General features: G+C 48.7%; 1 protein-coding gene, 5 non-coding genes and 1 pseudogene across 6 annotated transcripts; all 7 read right to left on the reverse strand.

The window, feature by feature from the left end:
• Positions 1-3,807: 3,807 nt before the first annotated feature.
• TRNAR-UCG (transfer RNA arginine (anticodon UCG)) lies at positions 3,808-3,880 on the reverse strand. The gene has a single exon. It is a non-coding gene; the product is annotated as a tRNA-Arg (tRNA).
• A 527-nt stretch (positions 3,881-4,407) lies between these two features.
• On the reverse strand, positions 4,408-4,480 carry TRNAR-UCG (transfer RNA arginine (anticodon UCG)). Its single transcript has one exon. It is a non-coding gene; the product is annotated as a tRNA-Arg (tRNA).
• A 527-nt stretch (positions 4,481-5,007) lies between these two features.
• TRNAR-UCG (transfer RNA arginine (anticodon UCG)) lies at positions 5,008-5,080 on the reverse strand. Its single transcript has one exon. It is a non-coding gene; the product is annotated as a tRNA-Arg (tRNA).
• Positions 5,081-8,373: 3,293 nt separating this feature from the next.
• On the reverse strand, positions 8,374-8,446 carry TRNAR-UCG (transfer RNA arginine (anticodon UCG)). The gene has a single exon. It is a non-coding gene; the product is annotated as a tRNA-Arg (tRNA).
• A 95-nt stretch (positions 8,447-8,541) lies between these two features.
• Positions 8,542-10,126, reverse strand: LOC144097373 (uncharacterized). The gene has a single exon (XM_077630108.1). The coding sequence runs from the start codon at positions 9,874-9,876 to the stop codon at positions 8,542-8,544; it is 1,335 nt and encodes a 444-aa protein (XP_077486234.1). The 5' UTR covers positions 9,877-10,126.
• A 2,015-nt stretch (positions 10,127-12,141) lies between these two features.
• Positions 12,142-13,319, reverse strand: LOC144097984 (uncharacterized; annotated as a pseudogene).
• Positions 13,320-13,885: 566 nt separating this feature from the next.
• Positions 13,886-13,958, reverse strand: TRNAR-UCG (transfer RNA arginine (anticodon UCG)). The gene has a single exon. It is a non-coding gene; the product is annotated as a tRNA-Arg (tRNA).
• Between the last annotated feature and the right edge of the window lie 9,452 nt (positions 13,959-23,410).

A 23,410-nucleotide genomic window follows, 5' to 3' on the forward strand; every position in this document is an offset into this window, starting at 1 on the left:
GGTGCCGTAGTGGTGGGCTCCGGAATAATTTAGACCACCTGGATATTTAACGTGCACCGATATCGCACAGCACACGGGTGCCTTTAGCGTTTCGCCTCCATCGAAACGCAGCCGCAGCGGTCGGGTTCGAACCCGGGAACTCCGAATCAGTAGCCGAGAGCCCTAACCACTGAGCCACCGCGGCGGGTCCGCTTAGGCGGCCGCGTTCCTACTTCAAGTAGGCCTTTCTACCCGTCAGCCTCTATAACGCTTAGGCGGCAGGGCCGGATTAAGGAAAATGGGGGCCCTGGGCTAATGCACATGCAGGCCCCCTTTTCCCTATACCCTGACCCCCCCCTGTCACCTGCTACGCTACTGGAAATATGCCATGTTTCATTTTAATTCCACCAAATTAAAAAGAACGAAGTGCGATCTACGGGATTAATATTATTGTTATTATTATAAAAAACAACAAAACTTGCCTGAAACGCGCGCTGTTGTTAACACCAACACATATGTTCACTTTGTGATTAATCTGCATTCTGTTTTCAGCAAAAGCTAGGCTTTAAGGAAAAGTTTAGTGTACTCAAGACGAACAAGAACGTAGAAAAGACAACACAGCTCAGATGTCGATCCTTCTGAAGCAGGCTTTGTTTGCATCACTAAGTTTAATCCCGTGAGGAGACTGGTTGTATCCACAACATTCTTTATTAAAATTCAAGCATCAGACTGCAGTAATCGTTATACACGTTACTCTATAAATATGCAATAGATATATACAATACTTAATGCAATACAAACCCCATAAAAATGCACTAAATACAGATGAAAATTGACAACAAAACATTATTTGAAAATATTTTCATTAAAGGTAAGACCAGCAAAGACGACAACAAATAAACGTGCCACTGTCAAAAACAACAAAAATACAGTTTTTTATAAGCACGCTAAATGTCACAAGAAGAACAAACAAGAGACGAACAACGAAGATTTGCATGTCTTGAATTACACTGCTGAGCGTTTCATTGGCAACATGGAGGCTGGGAGGCGACACAACGAACTTATTGGAACTATTAATGTATAGCGCACAGTCCTCTTTTAAAATGGCATCTTTCGCGCCTTCGCTTTGGCGAAATCAGATATAGTCCGTTCGAAGGATAGATCGCGGAGGTCACTTTCAATGGACATGATAGCAAGCGAGTTCACCTTGTCGTCAAGGTGGCTCGAACGAAGGCGATTTTTTATCAGCGACAACTTGGAAAACGATCGTTCGGTCTCACAGTTTGCCACGGGTATGCTTAAGTACATTCGCAAAGCAATAGAAAGGTTCGGAAACATATCAGTAAGCTTTCTTTCGTGCAGCAACTTCATTATTCCCAGGGGACTCGTGTCCTGGCACACAGAGTTGTGCACAAAGTTCGTAAACAGCGATTTCAGCGGAAAATGCTGGCTCCAAATCATTTTTGTAGGTTTTCACCAACTTCTCAGCCTGCTGTGCCAGAGAGGCCTGGCTCCCACCTTCTGTCAGCAATTTTAAGAATCCAAACCTTTCGCAGAGTTCAGTGTAGGCAGCCTTTCGCACTCGCAAAGCAGAGCCTAGACTATCAAGTACAACACTGTAGGTCTCTACGATAAACTTTTTTCTACCATGTAGCGCACTATCGCTTTTTCCGTCCGGGTGCATACTCAAAACGATGCGTTTTCCCTCATCTTGATAACATTGATTGGTACTTGAAGTGCGTGCTCTCTCTTCGAAGGTATCAAAGAGAGGTCGGAAAGAATTTTACAAAGCCTTCTAGAGAGCTTAGCAGGCCTGCAGCAGTTGAAATGTCTAGGCCTGGTTTCTGAACTGCTACACTCGTTTTGTCACAGCGCTCCAAGATTTCACTCCAGAAAATCGCCATGAATGCAGTCTCTAGTTTTGTCATTTTCTAGGAGAGAGTGCGCTTCGTTCCTAGCCTCACCGTTTTCTTTCTCGTTCTTTGATATAGCTTCAAGGCAACACAAGACTGCGTAGAAATTTTTCAGAATGGCCTTACATGATTCAGCGTGTCTTGAGCACCTTGTTTCAGAGAGACTTTTCAAAACAAGCTGCTGGCCAGTTCCGCCCATGCTGTCCAAAAAATACCTCCATCGCTTAGGTGATCGAGGCAGCAAAGAACACATACAGTCTCTGAATTACGGTGAAAAATTTGACTGCCTCAAGGCAACTGTCAACGCTACACACGACAACTAAGTGCAGTGAATGACCAGCACACGAGACGTAGACTGCCAATTCGTTCAGGTGTTTGATTTGAGCTTGCAGTTTTTGTATTTTCCTGACATATTACTCGCACTATCATAAGCTTGGCCTCTACTATCATCAATTGAGATGCCATTGGTCTTCAAGAGGGACATCACGGTATCGAAAAGATACAAGCCGGTGTGCGATTCGATTGAAACAAATCCAAGAAACCGTTCGTACACTTTCCCATTTAAATGCTATCGTAGAACAACTGACAACTGATCAACGTGAGTAAGGCCTCGAGTCGAATCAACAATCAAAGAGAAGTATTTTGCGCGTTTCACTTCGTCAACGAGGCGTCCCTTGACAGCCTTTGCCATATGCTCGATAAATTCATCACAAATGGGTTTTGACAGATACGATGTGTGACCCTTTCCTTTGTTCCCGAAGCGTTCGATGTGCTCCTCTAGAAAGGGATCAAACTTGGCAATGGCCTCAAGCACTACCATATAATTGCAATTTCTCGGTGAAACAAAAATCTCCTCACTGCCCCTAAACGCTAGGTTGCGCTCAGCTAGAAGCTTAACCACAACGACTACGTGCTTCAACACCTCTGTCCAGTAAGCGTTCTCAGTGACAAGATGCCTAACCAGCTCCTTGTCAATTGGGCTGCTCGAGTTGGAGCGGGCGAGCCATGCTGCCACGCAGTTCCGGTGTTAGACGCTATTTTCATGTGCGCAAGCCTTTTCTTCTGCTCTTTTCCAGTCAGAAAAGCCGTGCGTGGTGAAAGCACTGGGGTTGCTTGAAATCGAAATTAGTTTGCGCATGAAACAGTAAACGGAACCTTTGCACTCCGGGTACATTAACCAGTGTCGCTCGTACGTCTCACAAGTTACAACCTTTCGCACGAAAAGATGAGGTGACATATAACGTTTCTGAGTTTTGTATTGCCTTTCGTAAGACGGAAAATTTTCTGCCCGATTTTGAAAATACAATGACCCTTTCTCAAGGCATACACTCCGAAAGCTGTCAGTAGTAACGTCCGGGTGCACTTAGCAGGGTCACTTCGGAGAATCTCGCAACGTACCTCTTTCTGCGGGGCTGTTTGTACTTCTGTGTTGCCGCAACGAGAAGCCGTATCATTGGTCCTCTCGAGGCACACTTTGTGGTTGGGAAGATGATTATTTGAAGCCAAACTAACAGGAAACAAGCGGACACCGATGGCGGCGGCCCGCCCGCAACCTCAATGCCTGCTGTGCTGATCGCGGATGCGACAGCGGCCTTCCTGCTGCCCTCAAGCATCAAGTCCGTGACAGGACTGGAACCTGGAACCTTCTGATCCGAAGTCAGACGCCTTATCCATTAGGCCACGCGGACGGATTCTTCCTCCACTCACTTCCCAACGCATAAAAGCCGCGCTATTGTGTACACTCCATTGGAAAGGGAAACAGGGCAAGGAATGTGTGTTCTGTTCATTCCACGCGGCCTTTTTCACAGCTCTTCTCAACCTTAGCGATCCCTGTATGCACTGTAGGGGAGAGTGTGTACCCACTACTGTCATCAGCGCTTGGTCAGTGAGCGATGTTTAAAAATAGAAAGGAACACGTCCGCGACAGGACTCGAACCTGCAATCTTCTGATCCGAAGTCAGACGCCTTATCCATTAGGCCACGCGGACGGATTCTTCCTCCGCTCACTTCCCAACGCATAAAAGCCGCGCTATTGTGTACACTCCATTGGAAAGGGAAACAGGGCAAGGAATGTGTGTTCTGTTCATTCCACGCGGCCTTTTTCACAGCTCTTCTCAACCTTAGCGATCCCTGTATGCACTGTAGGAGAGAGTGTGTACCCGCTACTGTCATCAGCGCTTGGTCAGTGAGCGATGTTTAAAAATAAAAAGGAACACGTCCGTGACAGGACTGGAACCTGGAACCTTCTGATCCGAAGTCAGACGCCTTATCCATTAGGCCACGCGAACGGATTCTTCCTCCACTCACTTCCCAACGCATAAAAGCCGCGCTATTGTGTACACTCCATTGGAAAGGGAAACAGGGCAAGGAATGTGTGTTCTGTTCATTCCACGCGGCCTTTTTCACAGCTCTTCTCAACCTTAGCGATCCCTGTATGCACTGTAGGGGAGAGTGTGTACCCACTACTGTCATCAGCGCTTGGTCAGTGAGCGATGTTTAAAAATAAAAAGGAACACGTCCGCGACAGGACTCGAACCTGCAATCTTCTGATCCGAAGTCAGACGCCTTATCCATTAGGCCACGCGGACGGATTCTTCCTCCGCTCACTTCCCAACGCATAAAAGCCGCGCTATTGTGTACACTCCATTGGAAAGGGAAACAGGGCAAGGAATGTGTGTTCTGTTCATTCCACGCGGCCTTTTTCACAGCTCTTCTCAACCTTAGCGATCCCTGTATGCACTGTAGGAGAGAGTGTGTACCCGCTACTGTCATCAGCGCTTGGTCAGTGAGCGATGTTTAAAAATAAAAAGGAACACGTCCGTGACAGGACTGGAACCTGGAACCTTCTGATCCGAAGTCAGACGCCTTATCCATTAGGCCACGCGAACGGATTCTTCCTCCACTCACTTCCCAACGCATAAAAGCCGCGCTATTGTGTACACTCCATTGGAAAGGGAAACAGGGCAAGGAATGTGTGTTCTGTTCATTCCACGCGGCCTTTTTCACAGCTCTTCTCAACCTTAGCGATCCCTGTATGCACTGTAGGGGAGAGTGTGTACCCACTACTGTCATCAGCGCTTGGTCAGTGAGCGATGTTTAAAAATAAAAAGGAACACGTCCGCGACAGGACTCGAACCTGCAATCTTCTGATCCGAAGTCAGACGCCTTATCCATTAGGCCACGCGGACGGATTCTTCCTCCGCTCACTTCCCAACGCATAAAAGCCGCGCTATTGTGTACACTCCATTGGAAAGGGAAACAGGGCAAGGAATGTGTGTTCTGTTCATTCCACGCGGCCTTTTTCACAGCTCTTCTCAACCTTAGCGATCCCTGTATGCACTGTAGGGGAGAGTGTGTGCCCACTACTGTCATCAGCGCTTGGTCAGTGAGTGATGTTTAAAAATAAAAAGGAACACGTCCGCGACAGGACTAGAACGTGCAATCTTCTGATCCGAAGTCAGACGCCTTATCCATTAGGCCATGTGGACGGATTCTTTTTTTTTTCTTTATTGCCTGGCTTTGGCTCATAACATTTAACCAAAAAACACTCAACAAAAGCCACTCAAAACACTATGTACATAAGACACTGTCGTGGTCAGCCAGCATGTGTCTGGCTTCGTCATTCTAGAATTCACGAAGCATACAGAGCGGCTCTAGCCTCGAGAGCCACTCGGGAGGCTCCGCAGCTGCTTTCTGGATGGCCAGAAAGCAGTCCATTGTTTCCCTAAAATAAATTCGGGCAGGTCGTGCGTCTTTGTCACAATAATAGCCTGCCATTCTGGAGCGCCATATACAGTGGAGGCACAAGAGCATCATGAGATCAAATGGTACCCCATCCTCATTGTCTGTGCTTAAATAACGAATTCCCTGCGCGTCAAGTGGTAGCTCTTTCTTTATTGTCCTTTGTAACACATCCCAAAAATAAACCCCTTCCCAGCAATGCAAAAAAACATGGTCTATTGTTACGGGCTGTTTACAAATTAAGCAGTTCGATCCCCACACATTAAAAAGAAATCCTTTCCCTCCAAAAACTTTTTAACTGGTAGTGTCCCGGTGTGTAACTTAAAAAAGGTCTTTACTCCTGGTGGCACCTGCATTTTCTTCACCCTTTTTAAAACGTCAGCTCCCGGACCTCCACTGCACATGGCTCTGTACATTGGCTCTGGGAAAACAATATCACAAAGATCATGGTACAACTTTTTTCTTTTAGTTTTATACAAATAATCGCTGGAAAAACGCGCTGAAAGAAACCTAACACTTGCTACACTCTCTTTGTAGTGACCAAAAATTCCACCCGAGACCTTTTCTGTGGGAACAACAAACTCGGGAAATAATCGCCGCAGCCTCACCTGGCACACGGTGCGCAAGAACGGGTCTGAGACGTCGGGAAAAAACAAAAAAACGGTTCACCAGCTGCCTTAAAAAGAGGTGCCCTAGCCCCAACCCACCGTCTTTTACCCGCCGGAACAGGTTCGTTCGGCTGCAACGTTCCCATTCGGAAGCCCATATAAAGACGGCAAAAATCCGGTGTATCTTCTGAATGTGGACCCGAGAGCAATGCAAAACCTGCATCACATACCAGAGCTTGCTGATAAAAAACAGGTTGCAGACTGTAGCTCTGGCGAAAATGGAGAGATTGGTGCCTTTCCATTTTCCAGCTCTGTCACGTGCTTCTTTCGTTTGCTGTTTAAAATACTCCTCGCTTTCGCGATAAGCATCGAGCGGAACGCCCAAATACTTGCCCGGGGTCGTCGCCCACGGTACGTTGGCGAAATGATCATGGTGGGATGGCCACCATCCATGCCAGAGTCCGAGGCATTTGGCCCAATTAACCCCGCTACCGGTGACTTCGCTGAACTCGCGTACACACCCGACAGCTTCGCTTATGCTCCCCTGATCAACCGTGAATGCAGCAACGTCGTCAGCATACGCCAGCAGCTTAACTTCAGCAGTTTGCAACCTAAAGCCATTAATACTATTGTCTTCTAATATTTTCCTACACAGTGTTTCGATGTAAACACAAAATAAGAGAGGGCTGAGGGGGCAGCCCTGACGCACCGAACTTTGCACGCTAATGGGGGCCCCCAGACACTTGTTAACAATCAATCTTGTCGTGTAGTTCCAATACGCCAGGGCTACACCCTCGCGGATAACTGAACCGACATTCACATGGTCTAAAACGGAAAACAAGATTTCATGAGAAACACAATCAAAAGCTTTTTCGAGATTAATCCGAAGCATGGCCACCCGCCCATTAATTTCATCGCATGTTTCAAGTACACTGCGTGCTTTGTGAAAGTTGGAAAAAATCGGTCGTCCTTTTATTCCACATGTCTGGTGGGGTCCAACAATATCCGTTATCACTGTCTGTAGTCTTCGCGTCAATACCTTCATAAAAATTTTGTAGTCCACATAAGTGAGTGCTATCGGTCGATATGCGGTAACAGATTGTAATTTCTCTATATCATCAGTTTTCGGTATGAGTACCGTATGGGAAGTCCCAAAAGACGGAGGCAAAAAGTTTATTTCATAGGCTTCGTTAAACATTGTACACATCTCCAGGGCAATTTCATGCTTAAATTCTTTATAAAATGCCGCACTGAATCTATCTGGTCCTGGTGATTTTCCTAGGTTTAATTCATCTATCGCGGCCCTACTTCGTTTTCAGTTATTGCTAGTTCCATTTTCTTTTTCCTTTCTTCGTCCAGCCGTGGCATTGCACCAAGAAACTGATGCTTAAACGCAACTGCGTCTGCCGGATGCCACGAAAAAAGCCTCTGGTAGAATTCTGTAAAGGCTGCTTCGATGTCGTCAGTGTTTGCCGATAAGATACCCCCCCCCCCCCCCCCCCAATTCTATTTTATCGATGTGATTACTTTCAGCGTGGGTTTTTTCTAAACCGACAGCACGTTTTGATGGCGCTTCGCCAGCAGCTGTGTCTTCCGCCCTCGCCCTCACGAGTGCTCCGCGATAACGCCGTTCTTCCATAAGTTCTATCTTTTGCTTGGTTTTCCAGACATCTACTATCCATTTCCCAGGCGCCTTGCATTCCTGCTTCAGCAACGTTTGCAGTAGTGCCCTTAACTCAGCTTCGTCTTGTTTTTCCTTATACCGGATACAAGTGGCCCTTTCTATTGCTTTGATTTTTAAAGATTCTTTGCTTAGCTCCCATTGTTGCCGTATCTTCAGGTTCTTGCACGGGTTTATTTTTTCTATTTCATCCTTTACTGCTCGGTAGTAGACATCACGCGGACGGATTCTTCCTCCACTCACTTCCCAGCGCATAAAAGCCGCGCTATTGTGTACACTCTATTGGAAAGGAAAACAGGGCCAGAAACGTGTGTCCGTTTCATTCCACGCGCCCCGCTTCACAGCTCTTCTCAACCTTAGCGATCCCTGCATGCACTGTAGAGGAGAGTGTGTACCCACTATTTTCATCAGCGCTTGGTCAGTGAGCGATGTTTAAAAATAAAAAGGAACACGTCCGCGACAGGACTCGAACCTGCAATCTCCTGATCCGAAGTCAGACGCCTTATCCATTAGGCCATGCGGACGGATTTTTCATTTTTTTTCTTTATTGCCGACTAGGCAGGAAAAACAAATACAACACATTAAAAGGTGCTATCTGAACAAAGACAGCACTCGTAGGTTAAAACCGTTTCAGGGCAACAAGGTCATTCAACAGAGTGTACCATTCCTGTTTACCAACTTTTTCCTTATACACATCTTTTAGGTAAGCAATACTCTCAACAAAGTACTCTCTAGCGGGTCCCACATTTTGATCTGCATGATGGACACCCATTCGTGTCTTCCATACACCATGCAGTACCAACAGCATGAACAAATCAAACGGTGCACCGTCTTCGTTATCAACTGGCAAAAAACGGATGCCATACGGTGTTATTGGAAGGTCTTTCTTTAGCGTCCTTTGCAGGATGTCCCAAAGAAAGACTGCATCCCAACCGTCCAAGAATATATGTTCTACAGTTTCTGGCTTGCGGCATATTAAATAGTTTGTGCCCCATGGGACATATATCTCCTTCTCTTCCAACCATGGCTTCACGGGCAGTGTGCCACTATGTAAGTGGAAAAAGAAAGTTTTCACCGATGGCCGCACGGCCATCTTCTTCACTCTTTTAAGAACATCATCACCCTGACCATCACCATTCAGTATGCGATAAATTGGCACTGGTAACATCAAATCTGACAGGTCCGTATAGAACCACCTACGTTTTACGCCACTAAGGTACTGCATCGAGAATTGCACTTTCAATATTTGAAAGGCTCCAACCACTTCACGCAAATACCCCTGCACACCTCGACGATGAAACCCTTGCGTACAAACCAGAAATTCGGGTAAAAAGGTTTGCAGCCGCACTTGCATCACTGTCCTCCATAAGGGATCCTTTTGGTCTCGCAGGAAAATGAATCTCGAGACAACCTGTCTTAAAAACAAATGTACAAGACCCAAACCACCATTCGGCGCTGAGCGAAACAAGTTTGTCCGGCTCGTGCGCTCCCATGTTGATCCCCACACATACACAGCTAACACTCTGTGCAGCTTCTGAACACACATTCTTGTCATGAACATCGTCTGCAGCACGTACCATACTTTCGCGACAAGGAAAAGGTTACACACTATTGCGCGAGCAAGAATGGAAAAATCCCTGCCACCCCATTTAGTTGTTTTTGAACGCATATGCTCAGTTTCATCTCGCCAATACTGTTTCGTGTCCTTGTAGTGCTGAATTGGTACGCCTTGATACTTTGTAGCCACGTCTGACCACTGAACATTTTGAAATAAGGAAGGAGAGTCTTCCCACTCCCCCTGCCAGAAACCGAGGCATTTGTTCCAGTTTATAACACTGCCGGTACATCTGCAGTATGCTGTGGCATCGTTCAGGGCCTCCTTGACACTTTCTTTGTCCTTGCAAACAATAGCAATATCATCAGCATACGAAAGCACCTTCACTTCTGTTGACATTAACTGGAAGCCTCTAACCCTTTCATTGTACAGTACTTTCAAGCAAAACGGCTCCAGATAGATGGCAAATAGCAAGGGGGATAAGGGGCACCCTTGCCTGACAGAGGAATGGATTTCGATACTATCGGTGAGTTATTTGTTGACTACAATATTGGCGAAACACCCCTTGTATGCCATTCTCACACCATCCGAAATCACTGAGCCCAAGTTTACATATTCCAATAGGCTGAAAAGTGTGTCGTGATGGACGCGATCGAAAGCTTTTTCAAGATCAACCTGTAACACAGCTGCGCGCATTGAGAAAACGTCACAACACTCTAAAATGCTCCTCATAATGTGAATGTTAGTGGTTATTGACCTTCCTTTGATGCCACAAGTCTGGTGTGGTCCCACAACATCTTTGATGACAGTTTGCAATCTCCTTGCTAGCACCGTCTATATAGATTTTATAATCCACGTTCGTTAACGTTATAGGTCTGAAAGACGAAACCAAGTTCTGCTTCTCGCGATCATTACTCTTAGGAATTAGTACTATATGCACTCGCCGGAAAGACGGTGACAGCTCTTTCTTTTCGTACGCCTCCATTAAAACAGCGCGTAATGCCTCTGCCACTTCTCGAAACCGCTTATAGAAAGCCGCGCTTAAACCGTCTGGACCACGCGTTTCGCCCGGACTAAGATCATCTATGGCTTTTTCAATTTCTTGGATTGTAACTGGAACTTCTAGAAATGATTTCCTTTCTTCGTTGAGTTTTGGCATGAGCGACAAAAACGTGCTTTCAAAACCCTCTGCAAGTTTGTTTCTGCACCTAAATAATTCGCTGTAGTGTTCGACAAAGGCTCTTTTAATCATTTCCTTGTCTCGGGTGACTGCATTTTCGAGCCTTATCTCTTGGATATCATTTTTCGCTGCGTAGCTCTTTTCATCCGCAAGTGCCCGCTTCGTTGGCATTTCACTAACCCAAAGCTTTTCTGCCCGTGGCCGTATAACTGCTCCCTTGTACTTATCATTGTCTAGCACTTCCAGCTGGCCTACTAACATCTCTGATTTCTGTACTGCGCAGTCCCGACTGCGCACATTCTTGACTGAGTAACAAATCCAGCTGGCATTGTAATTGCTTCTCAGCCTGTTTTCTTTTGTGTTGTTTCGCAGTACTGTGTTCGATTGCGCTCATCTTAACGTTTTCTTTGAAACACTACCACGCGCAAATAAAACTATTAGCCCCACTTGTCAGTACTTCTCGTATACTATCTTGGGTCTTGCTAACGAAGGTCTCGTCTTCGAGAAGTTTGTTATTCATCTTCCAAACATGCCAGTTAAAGCGCGAATTCCTTTGTTTGGTACCTAATGTAAACATAACCAGGCTATGGTCACTGAATGATACATGTTTCACCATGTAATGGGTACACAGTGGCACGAGGGTGACGGATATGTAAGCTCTATCAAGTCTAGCTTGAGAATCGCGCTGAAAATGAGTGTACTGTGGCAGACTAGAATTAGATAGCAGCAAACCTACATCTTCGAACTTTTGCTCTGTGACCAACGTGTTCAAGTAAAGAGCGCTGCGGTCGCGCAAAGTGTGCCTCCTTGCCCTATCTTCAGGCATACAAACACAATTAAAGTCACCGAGTAAAACAAAATTTCGCTCTGCACCGACATGGGGCACAAGTTCCTCAAAGAAAACTCTGCGCTCTTGTTGCTTGTTCGGGGCATATATACAGATCACTCGCCATTTCATCTGAGCAAAGAAAAAATCGCAAACAATAAGACTACCACTTGCGTCTACTTTTACACAATCTACAACAATACCAATTGAGTTTCGCATCAAAAGCAAAAACACCCCCAGAAGTGCCAACGGCATGACTCACACAGATGTAATAGCGGGATCGAAAAGGTAACAACATGAGGTCAATTTGCTCTTCAGATTCTACTTTTGTCTCTTGTATAGCCGCAATGTCGATGTCATTTTCTAGTAGAAGGCGATTTAATTGATACTGCCGCCGCTTTGCGGCTAGCCCTCTCGTGCACGTTAAGCGTTGCTATACGTAATGCTGCATCTTTTTTCCCTTCCATCTTTTCTTTTTAAAGCAAATTGTACCGCCTATCGTTTACATTGTGAACAAGGAGGCTACGTGCAGCAACGTCGCTGAACTCACAATAGTCCATGGTTGCGCTGACTAGGAAACTTGAAAGGCGACGCTGCCTGTTGTCCGTCGATGCTGCCGCTGCACGCGAAGGCACCCAGGTGCACGCGGTCGACCTAACTACGGAGGCGGCTTGGCCGCCTGCCGCGGGTCGGGTGTAACGTTAGGCCGCGGCTTGAAAGACGGACGCCTCACTCCAGGAGCTTTCGCCGGGGGTTCTTCAGCGCCTTCTTCAGGAGTATGCGGCGCATCGGAATTCTTTTCTCGTGGTCGCTTTCCAGCCTGACTGCTGCTTGCAGCCAGGGAGACCACCATTTCCTCCTGCTGACTTTCAGCGTTCTCCGAAGCTTCGTTAGGACGGGCGGCGGCGTCTTCCAACACAGCAGCCTTCTCATCAGGCAAACCGTTTTGCGGGACACTGGATGCAGGCTCAAGCCTCCCGCTCCCCTCTGCGACACTGGTTGAAAGGGGCACCAGTGTGTCCAAAACGTTGCCTCCCTTTCCCGTCGCTGCTTCTTCGGCGTCATGCTCATCCATCATCAGCTCGGACGCTCCTTCGTTAGAAAAGTGGCCGGTCACGCTCTCATACGTTCGCACACACTCACTCTCCTCATGCCCGAACCGGCGGCACGCACCACACCGCGGAATTTTGCAATCACGCCGAACATGACCCTTGCCACGCAGCGCAAGCAGAGGGGGGCCCTGCCCGGTACCACAACCAGGGCCAATTCACCAGCGATGCTCACCTGATGCGGCAAATCGTCCAGCTTGACTCCCGCTTTCAGCGAAAGAGACACCAGGCGCGTTGTCGACCCTTTATCGGTGACGCCTTGTACCCGCCAACGCTCAGCCTTGACATCAGTTACTTTTCCGTACGGCACAAAGGCCGCCCGCACGTCTTCATCTGGCACTCCGGGAAGCAACCAGTGAATCTTCATTCGAACATCTTGGTTTGCTGGGTCAATTAACAAACAGCGACGTTCCTTGACTTGAATTTCACCAGCGGCGAGCATCTTCTTGACAGCGTGAGCACTGTCGAAAGTCACCGCCCAGACGTGACTCATCCGATACGCCCCCAAGGCGGTTACGTCAGGGAGCAACTTGAGGTGAACCAACGCGTCACGGAAATCTTCGACGCGGTACGGTCGTGCACGGACGTCAGCGTGAAGAAAAACTGTATTAAAAACTATACGACATGTAGGCAGACTTGGTAGGATGACCTCGTACTCGTTAGTTTCAAAAAACCTGTTTCCGCGGCCAGACATGGCCGCTGTAGCCGCTCCTACGGAGCCCGTCATCACACGTCCGTACGCTGCGGCGGCCGGAAGTGGAATCCGGACGGATTCTTCCTCCACTCACTTCCCAACGCATAAAAGCCGCGCTATTGTGTACACTCCATTGGAAAGGAAAACAGGGCAAGGAATGTGTGTTCTGTTCATTCCACGCGGCCTTTTTCACAGCTCTTCTCAACCTTAGCGATCCCTGCATGCACTGTAGGAGAGAGTGTGTACCCACTATTGTCATCAGCGCTTGGTCAATGAGCGATGTTTAAAAATAAAATGGAACACGTCCGCGATAGACTCGAACCTGCAATCTTCTGATCCGAAGTCAGACGCCTTATCCATTAGGACACGCGGACGGAATCTTCCTCCACTCACTTCCCAAAGCATGAAAGCCGCGCTATTGTGTACACTCCATTGGAAAGGGAAACGGCAAGGAATGTGTGTTCTGTTCATTCCACGCGGCCTTTTTCACAGCTCTTCTCAACCTTAGCGACCCCTGTATGCACTGTAGGGGAGAGTGTCTACCCACTATTGTCAGCAGCGTTTGGTCAGTGAGCGATGTTTAAAAATAAAAAGGAATACGTCCGCGACAGGACTCGAACCTGCAATCTTCTGATCCGAAGTCAGACGCCTTATCCATTAGGCCACGCGGACGGATTCTTCCTCCTACGGGTGTGGCGAGGAAAACAGAGCCGAACAGTCCCTACCAGTAAAGAGCTTCGACTAAAAGTCTACCTCGAAGGAGAACCAATACCAGAGAAGGCACTCATACGAGTCCTACGGATGTGCACGGATACAGTCAAATCAACGCTGTACTCACACCCTTGCGCTATTAAAGGCATCTACACTCCAAGTGGCCCGCGTGATTACACGCGTCTCACACAGACGTCATGGCATGCGCGAAGAAGACACACTCAAGCTGGTCAGGAGCCTAGTGGTCAGCCGGGCGACGTACAGTCTCCCGTACTACAACCATATCAAGAGTGAAATACAACAGGCGGACGCCATTTTACGCTAAGCGTATAAAATCGCGATTCGACTACCCCATAACACGTCAACTGAAAAGCTCTTAGCCTTCCGACTGCACAACACGTTCGGAGAACTACGGGAAGAGCAGCACGTCGCCCAAATGCGCAGACTGCAGCAGACCCCCACCGGCAGAGTTCTCTTAAATAAACTGTGCTACAAATATTGCGAGCCGAAACGGTCCCCGATGAGTGCCGCAGCCCGCTCAGGTTGGCACCTATACCAAGAAGTATGGACCTCAACCTCCACAAAGACCGCAAAGAGGTAAGGGTCGACCGCTTACATAAAACACACGCATCCCTGGGTACAATATTGCACGTGGACGCTGCCACATACGCCATGACCAGGAGACAAGACACCAACAACGCAGTGTCAACTGTAGTCAACTCGGAATTACACGAGATTACTAGCGCCTCATTGCAAAACTGCACGATAGCCGAGGCTGAAGAGGCGGCCGTCGCTCTAGCGGCAGCGAGGGCTATCGGATTGGGCAGTCACTGACAATTCTTACTCACTCACAAGCAGCCTGCCGCATCTGTCTTTGCGGCAGAGTCGGTCACAGAGCGCTCCGCATACTCTGCTCTGTAGACTGCAAGACACGACAGATGCAGAACCGATCAATCATAAGATCATCTGGGTACCGGGGCACAAGGGGGTGGCAGAAAACCAAGAGGCGGATAGGATAGCTCGAGGATATACTAACTACCGATCATCCAACGTCAACGACCTTGTGGAATCCCTGCCAGTACTTCAGGAATACTCTGCCATACTAAAAAACTACAGAGGCAGCCGGATGCGGTAACCACCACAGCACAAATCCTTAAACAAAAAAGAGGCTGTCACATGGAGAGAGCTACAAAGGGGTCATATCCAAACCTAACCCCACTAAGTAAAATCTACCCCACTCTTTACGAAAACAAGTGTCCGTGGTTCCATGAAAAATCTACACTACATAACATGGGCACGTCAAAAAGTCGACGCCGTTCCAATTATACCAAACCCAAGTGCGGGGCAATGGGAGGGTATGCTCTCCAGCGAGTGCCGCGATGACCAGATCGGTCTAGTACGGCGACCTAAGCTGACGGCAGCATCCAGCAGAGCCCTGGAATAGGGGCAAGCGACCGTTGCGGAGATGGACTAATCTGAACCGCATAAAAGCACTTGCGCTAGAACTCCATAAAGCAATCCTATCCTATACCCCACGCGCTTCCCAACGCATAAAAGCTGCCCAATTGTGTGCTGTACATTAGAAAGGGAAGCAGAGGGAAAAGGAAGCAAGGAACGCGCCCTGTTCACCCCACGCGGCCCGTTTCACAGCTCTTCTCATCCTTAGCGATCCCTGTATGCACTGTAGGGGATGGAGTGTACCAACTATCGTTATCAGCGCGTGGTCAGTGATCGATGTCTAAAAATAAAAAAACGCGTCCGCGACAGGACTCGAACCTGCAATCTCCTGATCCGAAGTCAGAAGCCTTGTCCAGGCCACGCGGACGTATTGTTTCTCCACTCGCTTTTTTAATTTCGAGATTGTCATGACAAAATTAGTCACTTATAATAACATAACACTTCAGCTACACTTGGGCTGACATGAGTGGAGTTAAAATTTCTTGAATTTGAATAGATCATCTAGCAGTCTTACTCACTGGGGTGAGACAGGCTGCGCCTGGCAACATTCCCGTAAATAAACAGCTCTTTCAACATAGTCTTCACGTACACTGCGAGAGTTAATATCCGCATGCCTTACTTGAATTCGTGTTTTTCTCAAGCTGTGGAGGCCAAGAAGCATTAATATGTCATAGGATACATCTGCGTGATTAACTGGAAAAAATCTGATACCATATGGCGCAGTGGGAGTTCTTTCTTGATAGTTCTCTCTAGGACATCCCAGAAAATATATTGCGTCCTGCAGCAATCTGAGAAAACATGTTCAATTGCACTCGTAGTCAGCGCTCGGTTCTGTCACTTCGTTTCTTCCTGTGTTTTGTCTGTCTGCACTGTAAACTCCTTTAAAGGGTCCGTGAAAGGGATCTGAACAAAGATGCGATGTGCCTAGGATGCTAACGACGCCGCTTCACAAATATCCCCCAGCAAGAATTTTTTGGATGCGTTTTGTGGAAGCTGAGTTACCTACAGACAAAATTTGAATTTCCGCGTCTTCGCACCTTTTCCTCTCTTCTCGTCACATTTTGCACGCTGATACGTCGGCGGTCCTCCGCCGGCCCCTCGCACTCGCCCTCTCCGCCGGCTGCGGACGCGCGCGAGCCAATGCTAGCAGTCCGCTGCTGACGTAACGAGCGCTACATGACGTAACGAGGGCGGATGCTGACGTAACAAGCGCGAATTAGGGCGAAAGCCCAGCACCACAGGTCGCCGGTAGGCGTGGAAGCCGGAGTTTTGCAAATTGTATTGTAAATTATCAGCCCGCTTTTGAGGTCTTGTACGCGGCATGAACGCTCATTGGCCTGTACTTTACATAATGCGGGCATTTTATAGACAACCTCAAACACCCTTTTGAAGGACCCTTTAAGACCTTTATGCATGTTCCACTCGCTGGGCGACATTATTTTGCTTTCTTTTTTCTCTGCCCACACTAATATATGTCTCGGCAGGCAATTTGTTGTCCATGGGACAAAGATTCCTTTTTCATGAAGCCAGGTTTTTACGGGCAGTGTATTAGAATGCAACTTGAAAAAGAATGTTTTGACTGTCGGCTGAACTGGCAACTTTTTCACCCGTTTTAGTATATCCTGCGCTGGGCCTTCACGGTAAGGTGCGCGATACAATTGGTGGCGACAGCATAATTTCAACCAGATCCTTATACAACTTCTTTTTGGGAGCATTGCACAAGTATTCCAGTGAAAAACGCACTTCCAACAACTTGAAGGAAAGAACAACCTCGCGCAAATATCTCTTTGCAGCACCACACGTTTTCGCATGACCTCACCATGATTCCGGGGAGCAGCCTTTGCAACCGCATTTGCATAACAGTTCTCAAAAATATGTCATTTTGGTCACGAAGGAAAATAAAGCAGAGTACCACTTGACGCAAAAACAGATGAACCAGTCCAACGCCACCGCTTTTGACTGAAATAAACAAGTTTGTTCGCGTCGTTTTCTCCCGGGTCGACGCCCAAGAAAAACGCTAAACATACTCTGGATTTTTTAAATGTTACATGCGCGATGCACAGAACACAGTCATGACGTTCCATATCTTAGAAATCAGGAAAACATTGCACACAAAGGCATATGAAAAGCTCCACAGCTGCTTTCCTGCCTTCAATTTTAGGGGCACCCCAAGGTACCGCGCCAGCAAGTCAGTTCATTGCAGTCGAGAAAAAAATTCCGGTGAAACATCCCATTCCCCTCGTCAAAATCTGGAGCTTTTTTCCCAGTTTATCAGACATCCAGACTGGCCTCAGAACTTTTCGATAACATTCGTAGCTTCACGAATGCTGTCTCTATGTGCAAAATACTGCCATGTCATCAGCGTATGGAAGAATTTTCACTTCGGCTGACTGCAGCTTGAAACCAGGAAGGCAGTCACCGTTAAGAATGACCAAACATAACGGCTCGAGATACACTGCAAAACGCAGGAGAGAAAGCGGGCATGCTTGCCTCACCGACGAGCGCACTATGAGGCTGTCACTAAGTAAGGCATGATGCTGGGCTAGTTGGTTCTTGGAATCTGTCATAATAAAGCAGCGCGAAGAAGACAGGACAATAAGAAGAGGCACGAACCAGAACACACAAAGCGCAGTCAGTGTTGCTGCGCTATGGGTGTTCCTGTTCGTTCCTCTTCTTGTTGCCCTGTCTTCTTCGCGCTATTTTATGATGACTGTCAGTAAGGTCGCCGTTAACAATAATACGCGTCGTACAATTTGCGTACGCCATTTTCACCCCTTCTACTGTTGGGCTACCCAGCTTGGCATTCTCTAGGATGGAGAAAAGAATGTTAGGAGAAACGCGGTCGAAGCTGTATCATAGCTACCTGACTGCCAAGCGCGTCAACGCCTTCTAATACGGTTCGTGCAATATGTATTTTTGCGGCAATACTGCGACCTTTGAAGCCACAGGTTTGGTGCGGCCCAGCTAATTTGGTGGTTACACTTTGCAATCTTCTGGCTAGTTGAGAATGGCGACAGCAAGTCTAGTTATTATCAACGGCGACAGCAAGTCTCGCCTGTTGGGAGCCAGTTTCTACTCGGTGGCTCCGAGCAACCCGGTGATGATCGCTCCCAGGCCTGCCTTCAAGGACCACACGGAGAGGACCCAGGTGTCAGCTGCATGGTTCCAATTACCGAGCTTTGCCCGTCGCAGTGTGGGGCCCGATAGAGCGGAGGACTGAAGTTTGAACACAACCGGACCCCTTTCCGAAGTCTCCGACGCCGTCTTCCACAATAGCAGTGACTCTGTCGGTGGACAAAAAGGCCTAGTTTCCGGGGGCTCTTCGGCGTTGTCAGCACCGCGGCGGGCTGGCACTCGTCGTCCGCAACCATCGCTAAGGGCAAAGGACCCCTTTCGGCCTCTCTCCTCGACCTTGCGTTTCGGCCTTGCGCGTCGGTTGTCATCTGATGAAGAACAGGCGTCGGCAGCACATGGGAACATTCGGCTGGTCAGACGACATCACCTACCGCAGTCGACGTTAACTCGACGGCATCCCCCCCTCTCTCGGGCTCAACGTATGACGGGGGCGTGTCCCTATGCGCGGTGGTGGGAGCTTGTGCGAACAAGTGCAAGTTTCAGGCCACTCCCACCCCGGTGAGTGCGTCCTCGACCTGGGTAATTTAGAGAAGAAGAACGCGATAAACCTCGACAGCGAGTGCAGTTGAAAAAATCCCAGATTTGATCTTTACGCTTGTAAAATGTAAATAAACCCACTCGGCAGTCCTCTCCTGGCGGTGGAAACGGGCGTTGTCTTGACCGTGCTTCCGTCAGAGCGCGACTCCGATCCCCACCTCCAACAGGCTAAAATCTTCATGTACACCTTGTGATCCACGGTAATGAGGCTGATCGGTCCATTGGACCTCACCAACATTCATTTCTCCGTGTTCAGTCTTGGGAATTAAAACAATGTGGGAGGTAGTAAAAGACAATGGAACTTGTTTATTTTCGTAAGCTTCTGTTATTATTTTGAGCATAAACTGAGCGAGAGAATATTTTGACGTTTTAAAGAATATAGTGCCGCGAATATTTGCAGTGTTCGTTTTTAAAATCTGCCGCCACACCACTTTATCGCTTTGTTTGCGACGCAAGACGCGACTAGATTTATCTCGATTGATCGCAGCCAGGCAGAGCTGATTCTACGTTGTTCCGGAATGTTCTAGTAACTTTGCGCTCTTTATCTCGCAAGTTCGCTGTCAGCTTTAAATTGAGCACGGCCGACAGCGGCGGGCATTCTGTTCGACGACCGCCGAGCAAGCTTGTCGCTTCGCCGCCGCCGAGTGATTCAGTCCATTTTGGGTGCAAGTCAGCCCAATAAACACTTGTCTTTTAGAAGACCCTTTCGTCCGTCTTCATCGCTGCTTCGACTGCCGTCACCATGGACTGCGTGACATCTGGTGGAGGTGCGGGGTATACCCTTCCATGTTCCGGACGCCCCCTTCAAGTCGTGAAGCCAGCCCTCAGCGCTCTGCACCCGAGGATAAGCCAGCAGCTCAGCGAGCCAGCCGACGTCTCCAGGGAGAAGTGCATGAGTTCGGGAAACTGCCGGACCGCACCAGACAGCGAAAAGACGCTGCTACGAGCACCGCAATCTCGCCGAAGATGTCGACATCGATCATACTACAGCAGCCGCGGGTGCCGCCAACTTTTAATGGATCTCTAGGCGAAGACCCTGAAGAATGGTTGGAACAATTTGAGCGCGTGGCGTCATTCAACAAGTGGGATGATGTGGCAAAAATTGGACACGTGTTCTTCTCATTGGATGGCTCCGCACGCACGTGGTACGAAAACTATGAGTCGTCCCTTACGACATGGGAGCTATTCAAGAGAGAACTATTGAAGGTATTCACCAGGTTCGTGAGGAAAGAAAGAGCCGAACGACTCCTCGAGTCCAGGATCCAGCTTCCGAATAAGCCCGTCAGCGGTTACGTCGAGGAGATGAAGCGCCTATTTCGCCGCGCCGACCCCGGGACGACCGAGGAAAAGAAAGTTCAGTTTTTAATGCGCGGTGTAAAAGAACAACTCTTTGGCAGCCTCGTCCGCCAGCCGCCAAAAACAGTCGAGGAATTCATGCAAGAAGCCTGCACGATTGAGAAGACCCTCGACGTCCGAGCTCGGCAGTACAACCGCCCTTCCTCTGCCTGTGCAATCCGTTCAGACACGCCGGCCACCACCAGCGACAGCTTGCGGGAAGTTATCCGCGAAATCGTCCGAGAGGAGCTACGCCGATTACTGCCATCCTCCCCACAGCCACAAGCAGCGACTCTGATGGACGTGGTACGGGAAGAAGTGCAACAGGCTCTTGGCACCCCGACGGCCACAGAACCCCAGGCCATGACCTACACCGCTGCAGTAAGGACTGCTCAGCCCCAACGACAACCCCCACGTCCTCCCCTAGATTAGCCACTTGTTCCACAACGCCGCCTCCCAGCCCCCGCCCGCCCAGCCTATGACCGACGCTCAAGCCCCAGGAAAGCTCCGATGGGTTACAACTCCCGGAGTTTATTTGGGAGCCCCGCTGGACAAATATGGGAAGAATACCAGTTACTGGAATGAAAAAGTAGAAGAAATGTGGGGCAGGACGAAAGGGTGGATGGGCCGTAACCTTTCCATTTTCGCGCGTGCTACTGTATGTAACACCTTTCTTGTAGCAAGGATCATGTATTCACTCCAAGTATTATATTGTGCACGAAGCAATATCGAAAGGTTCCGTCGGGTTTTTGCTGTTTTTATTTGGGCGTCCAATTTTGAACGAATGGCTATGGCTATGTGATTATTTTCTCGAACATATGTATAAATTAAGAGAAGTCCTGAAGCAGCAGGACAATGCGGATGATGTATTGAGTCTGATGGACCAACTTGTTGTAATGAAAGCCCATTAGACACGGTTGTCTGCCAAGGGGAATGACAACTACGATATTTTATTGATATGTATATTCATGCAATAAAGAAAAAAAAGTCCCCGTGGCCTAATGGATACGGCGTCTGACTTCGGATCAGAAGATTGCAGGTTTGAGTCCTGTCGCGGACGTGTTCCTTTTTATTTTTAAACATCGCTCACTGACCAAGCGCTGATGACAATGCTGGGTACACACTCTCCCCTACAGTGCATGCACGGATCGCTAAGGTTGAGAACAGCTTGTAATGAATGGCCTGTTAAGTCGGCGGAAGAGCTGAAAAGTACGACATATGGTGACAGCAAGAACACCAGTGCATTTCCACGGAAGCCAGCGGATCGCAACCAAGGCCTGGAAAACAACGCGCCTCAACGGCTGCCGCGCTTTGGAATGTGTGGACGGGACGCCAGTTTGCGTCGTTTCCCGAACCCGTAAGCGGCGGACGCTACCGCGGGTGACCCGACGGACCCCGGTGCGGCGGGTAAAGAGTGATGGACAGCATCGCCGGCTTCGCTTGGAGGTCGGTTTACTGTTACGTCCTTTCAGCGGAGCCGACACGCCGCAGAGGAGGCGGACTCAAGAACGGCGGTGAAACGGACCGACATGCCAGGAAGACCGTGGTTGCCTGCGGACTGCTGGTTGTGTTTGTTTTACGCGGTGATATACGTGCTCGCATCTGGGAGACGGGTCTCCGTGGCGCCGAGTGGATATGTGCTCGTTGATTGGTCCGCGCCAATTCCCTTACTAGGGACCTGGGGAAATAGAGAGGGGTTAAAAAAAGCCATGGTTCAGGACCAGAGAGCATTCTTCGGAATCTCGCTAAGATTGCAACATGTAAGACGAAAATAAATTTGTTCTGTTAAAAGAGCTCCTCTTCTCCGTGGTCTTTCAACGCCGAGCCGGTCTTCACTACCTTCGGCTCCGGCCCTACATCCGGAGTCGCGACAACTGGTGGCAGCGCGGTGGGATCGAGCCTGGCTGACCGACGGAGGACAGCACGCCGAGATCGCAGACTGGCAGTTGCGGACGGGTGAGTGTTGGCATTGCTTTTAGGGTACCAGGCTGATAAGATAGAGGTGTAATCTTTTCCCTGGCAAGGCCAGCCGCAGAAGCGTGATTTAAAGTACTTCTGGGTGGAGGCCACTGCATTGTCACACTGCTTGCTGTCAGTCATGGATTTGAAGCGGCTGCTCAAGACTCAGCTCGTGAGTCTGAGTGAGGAGTTAGGAGTGAAGATTAGCCCTGAGATGACAAAAGCAGAGATCATCGTGGCTATAGAATCTTCTGATGCCGAGAGTGGGCAAGTAGAGGAAGCATGGAATGAGATTCAGAGATGCCAAGCGGTTGAGCGAAAGCAACTAGAGCTGGAAGTGGAGAAACTTCGCCTAGAGGTTGAGCTCAAAAAGACGAGTGGTGTTCGGGGAGTAGAGGAAGTGGCACGAAAAGATCTTTACGATCTATCGAAACTATTGCAGCCCTTCACGATTGGGCAGGATATAGGCCTCTATCTCGTTAACTTCGAAAGAGCTTGCGAAAAAGCACAGTTCAGTCGCAGCTCTTGGCCGCGACGTTTGTTGGGCTTGCTGCCCTGCGAGGCGGCGGATGTCATCGCCAGACTCTCTGCAGAGGACTCTGACGATTACGATAAAGTGAAAGAAAGCCTTCTCAAGAGATTTCGTCTATCGGCAGAGGCTTTCAGGCAAAGGTTTCGGAGCCTTACAAGAAAGCAAGGTGCCAGTTACGCAGAGTTTGCCTATGAGTTGAAGGCAAATCTGGTGGAATGGATGAAAGGCGCCAAAGCTAATGATGAGTTCAGTAAGGCTCTAGAAATAATCGCTATGGAGCAGTTTCTGTCCAAAGTGCCTGAGTCGATGAAAATTTGGATTCAGGACAGGGCGACAGTCAGCTCGGTGCAGGCAGCGGCCGAACTGGCGGACGAGTATGTCTCTCGCCGAGGAGTACGAGAGGAAGTTTTTTCCGCCAGGTCGGTTGAGAGAGGAAAGAGCTGGACAGAGCGCCAGT

Source organism: Amblyomma americanum, chromosome 7, assembly GCF_052857255.1.
Source record: "Amblyomma americanum isolate KBUSLIRL-KWMA chromosome 7, ASM5285725v1, whole genome shotgun sequence".
Taxonomy (NCBI): domain Eukaryota; kingdom Metazoa; phylum Arthropoda; class Arachnida; order Ixodida; family Ixodidae; genus Amblyomma; species Amblyomma americanum.

Coding starts and splice junctions, on each gene's coding strand:
- LOC144097373 (XM_077630108.1), bottom strand. CDS start 9,876: ATGTCAACAGAAGTGAAGGTGCTTTCGTATGCTGATGATATTGCTATT.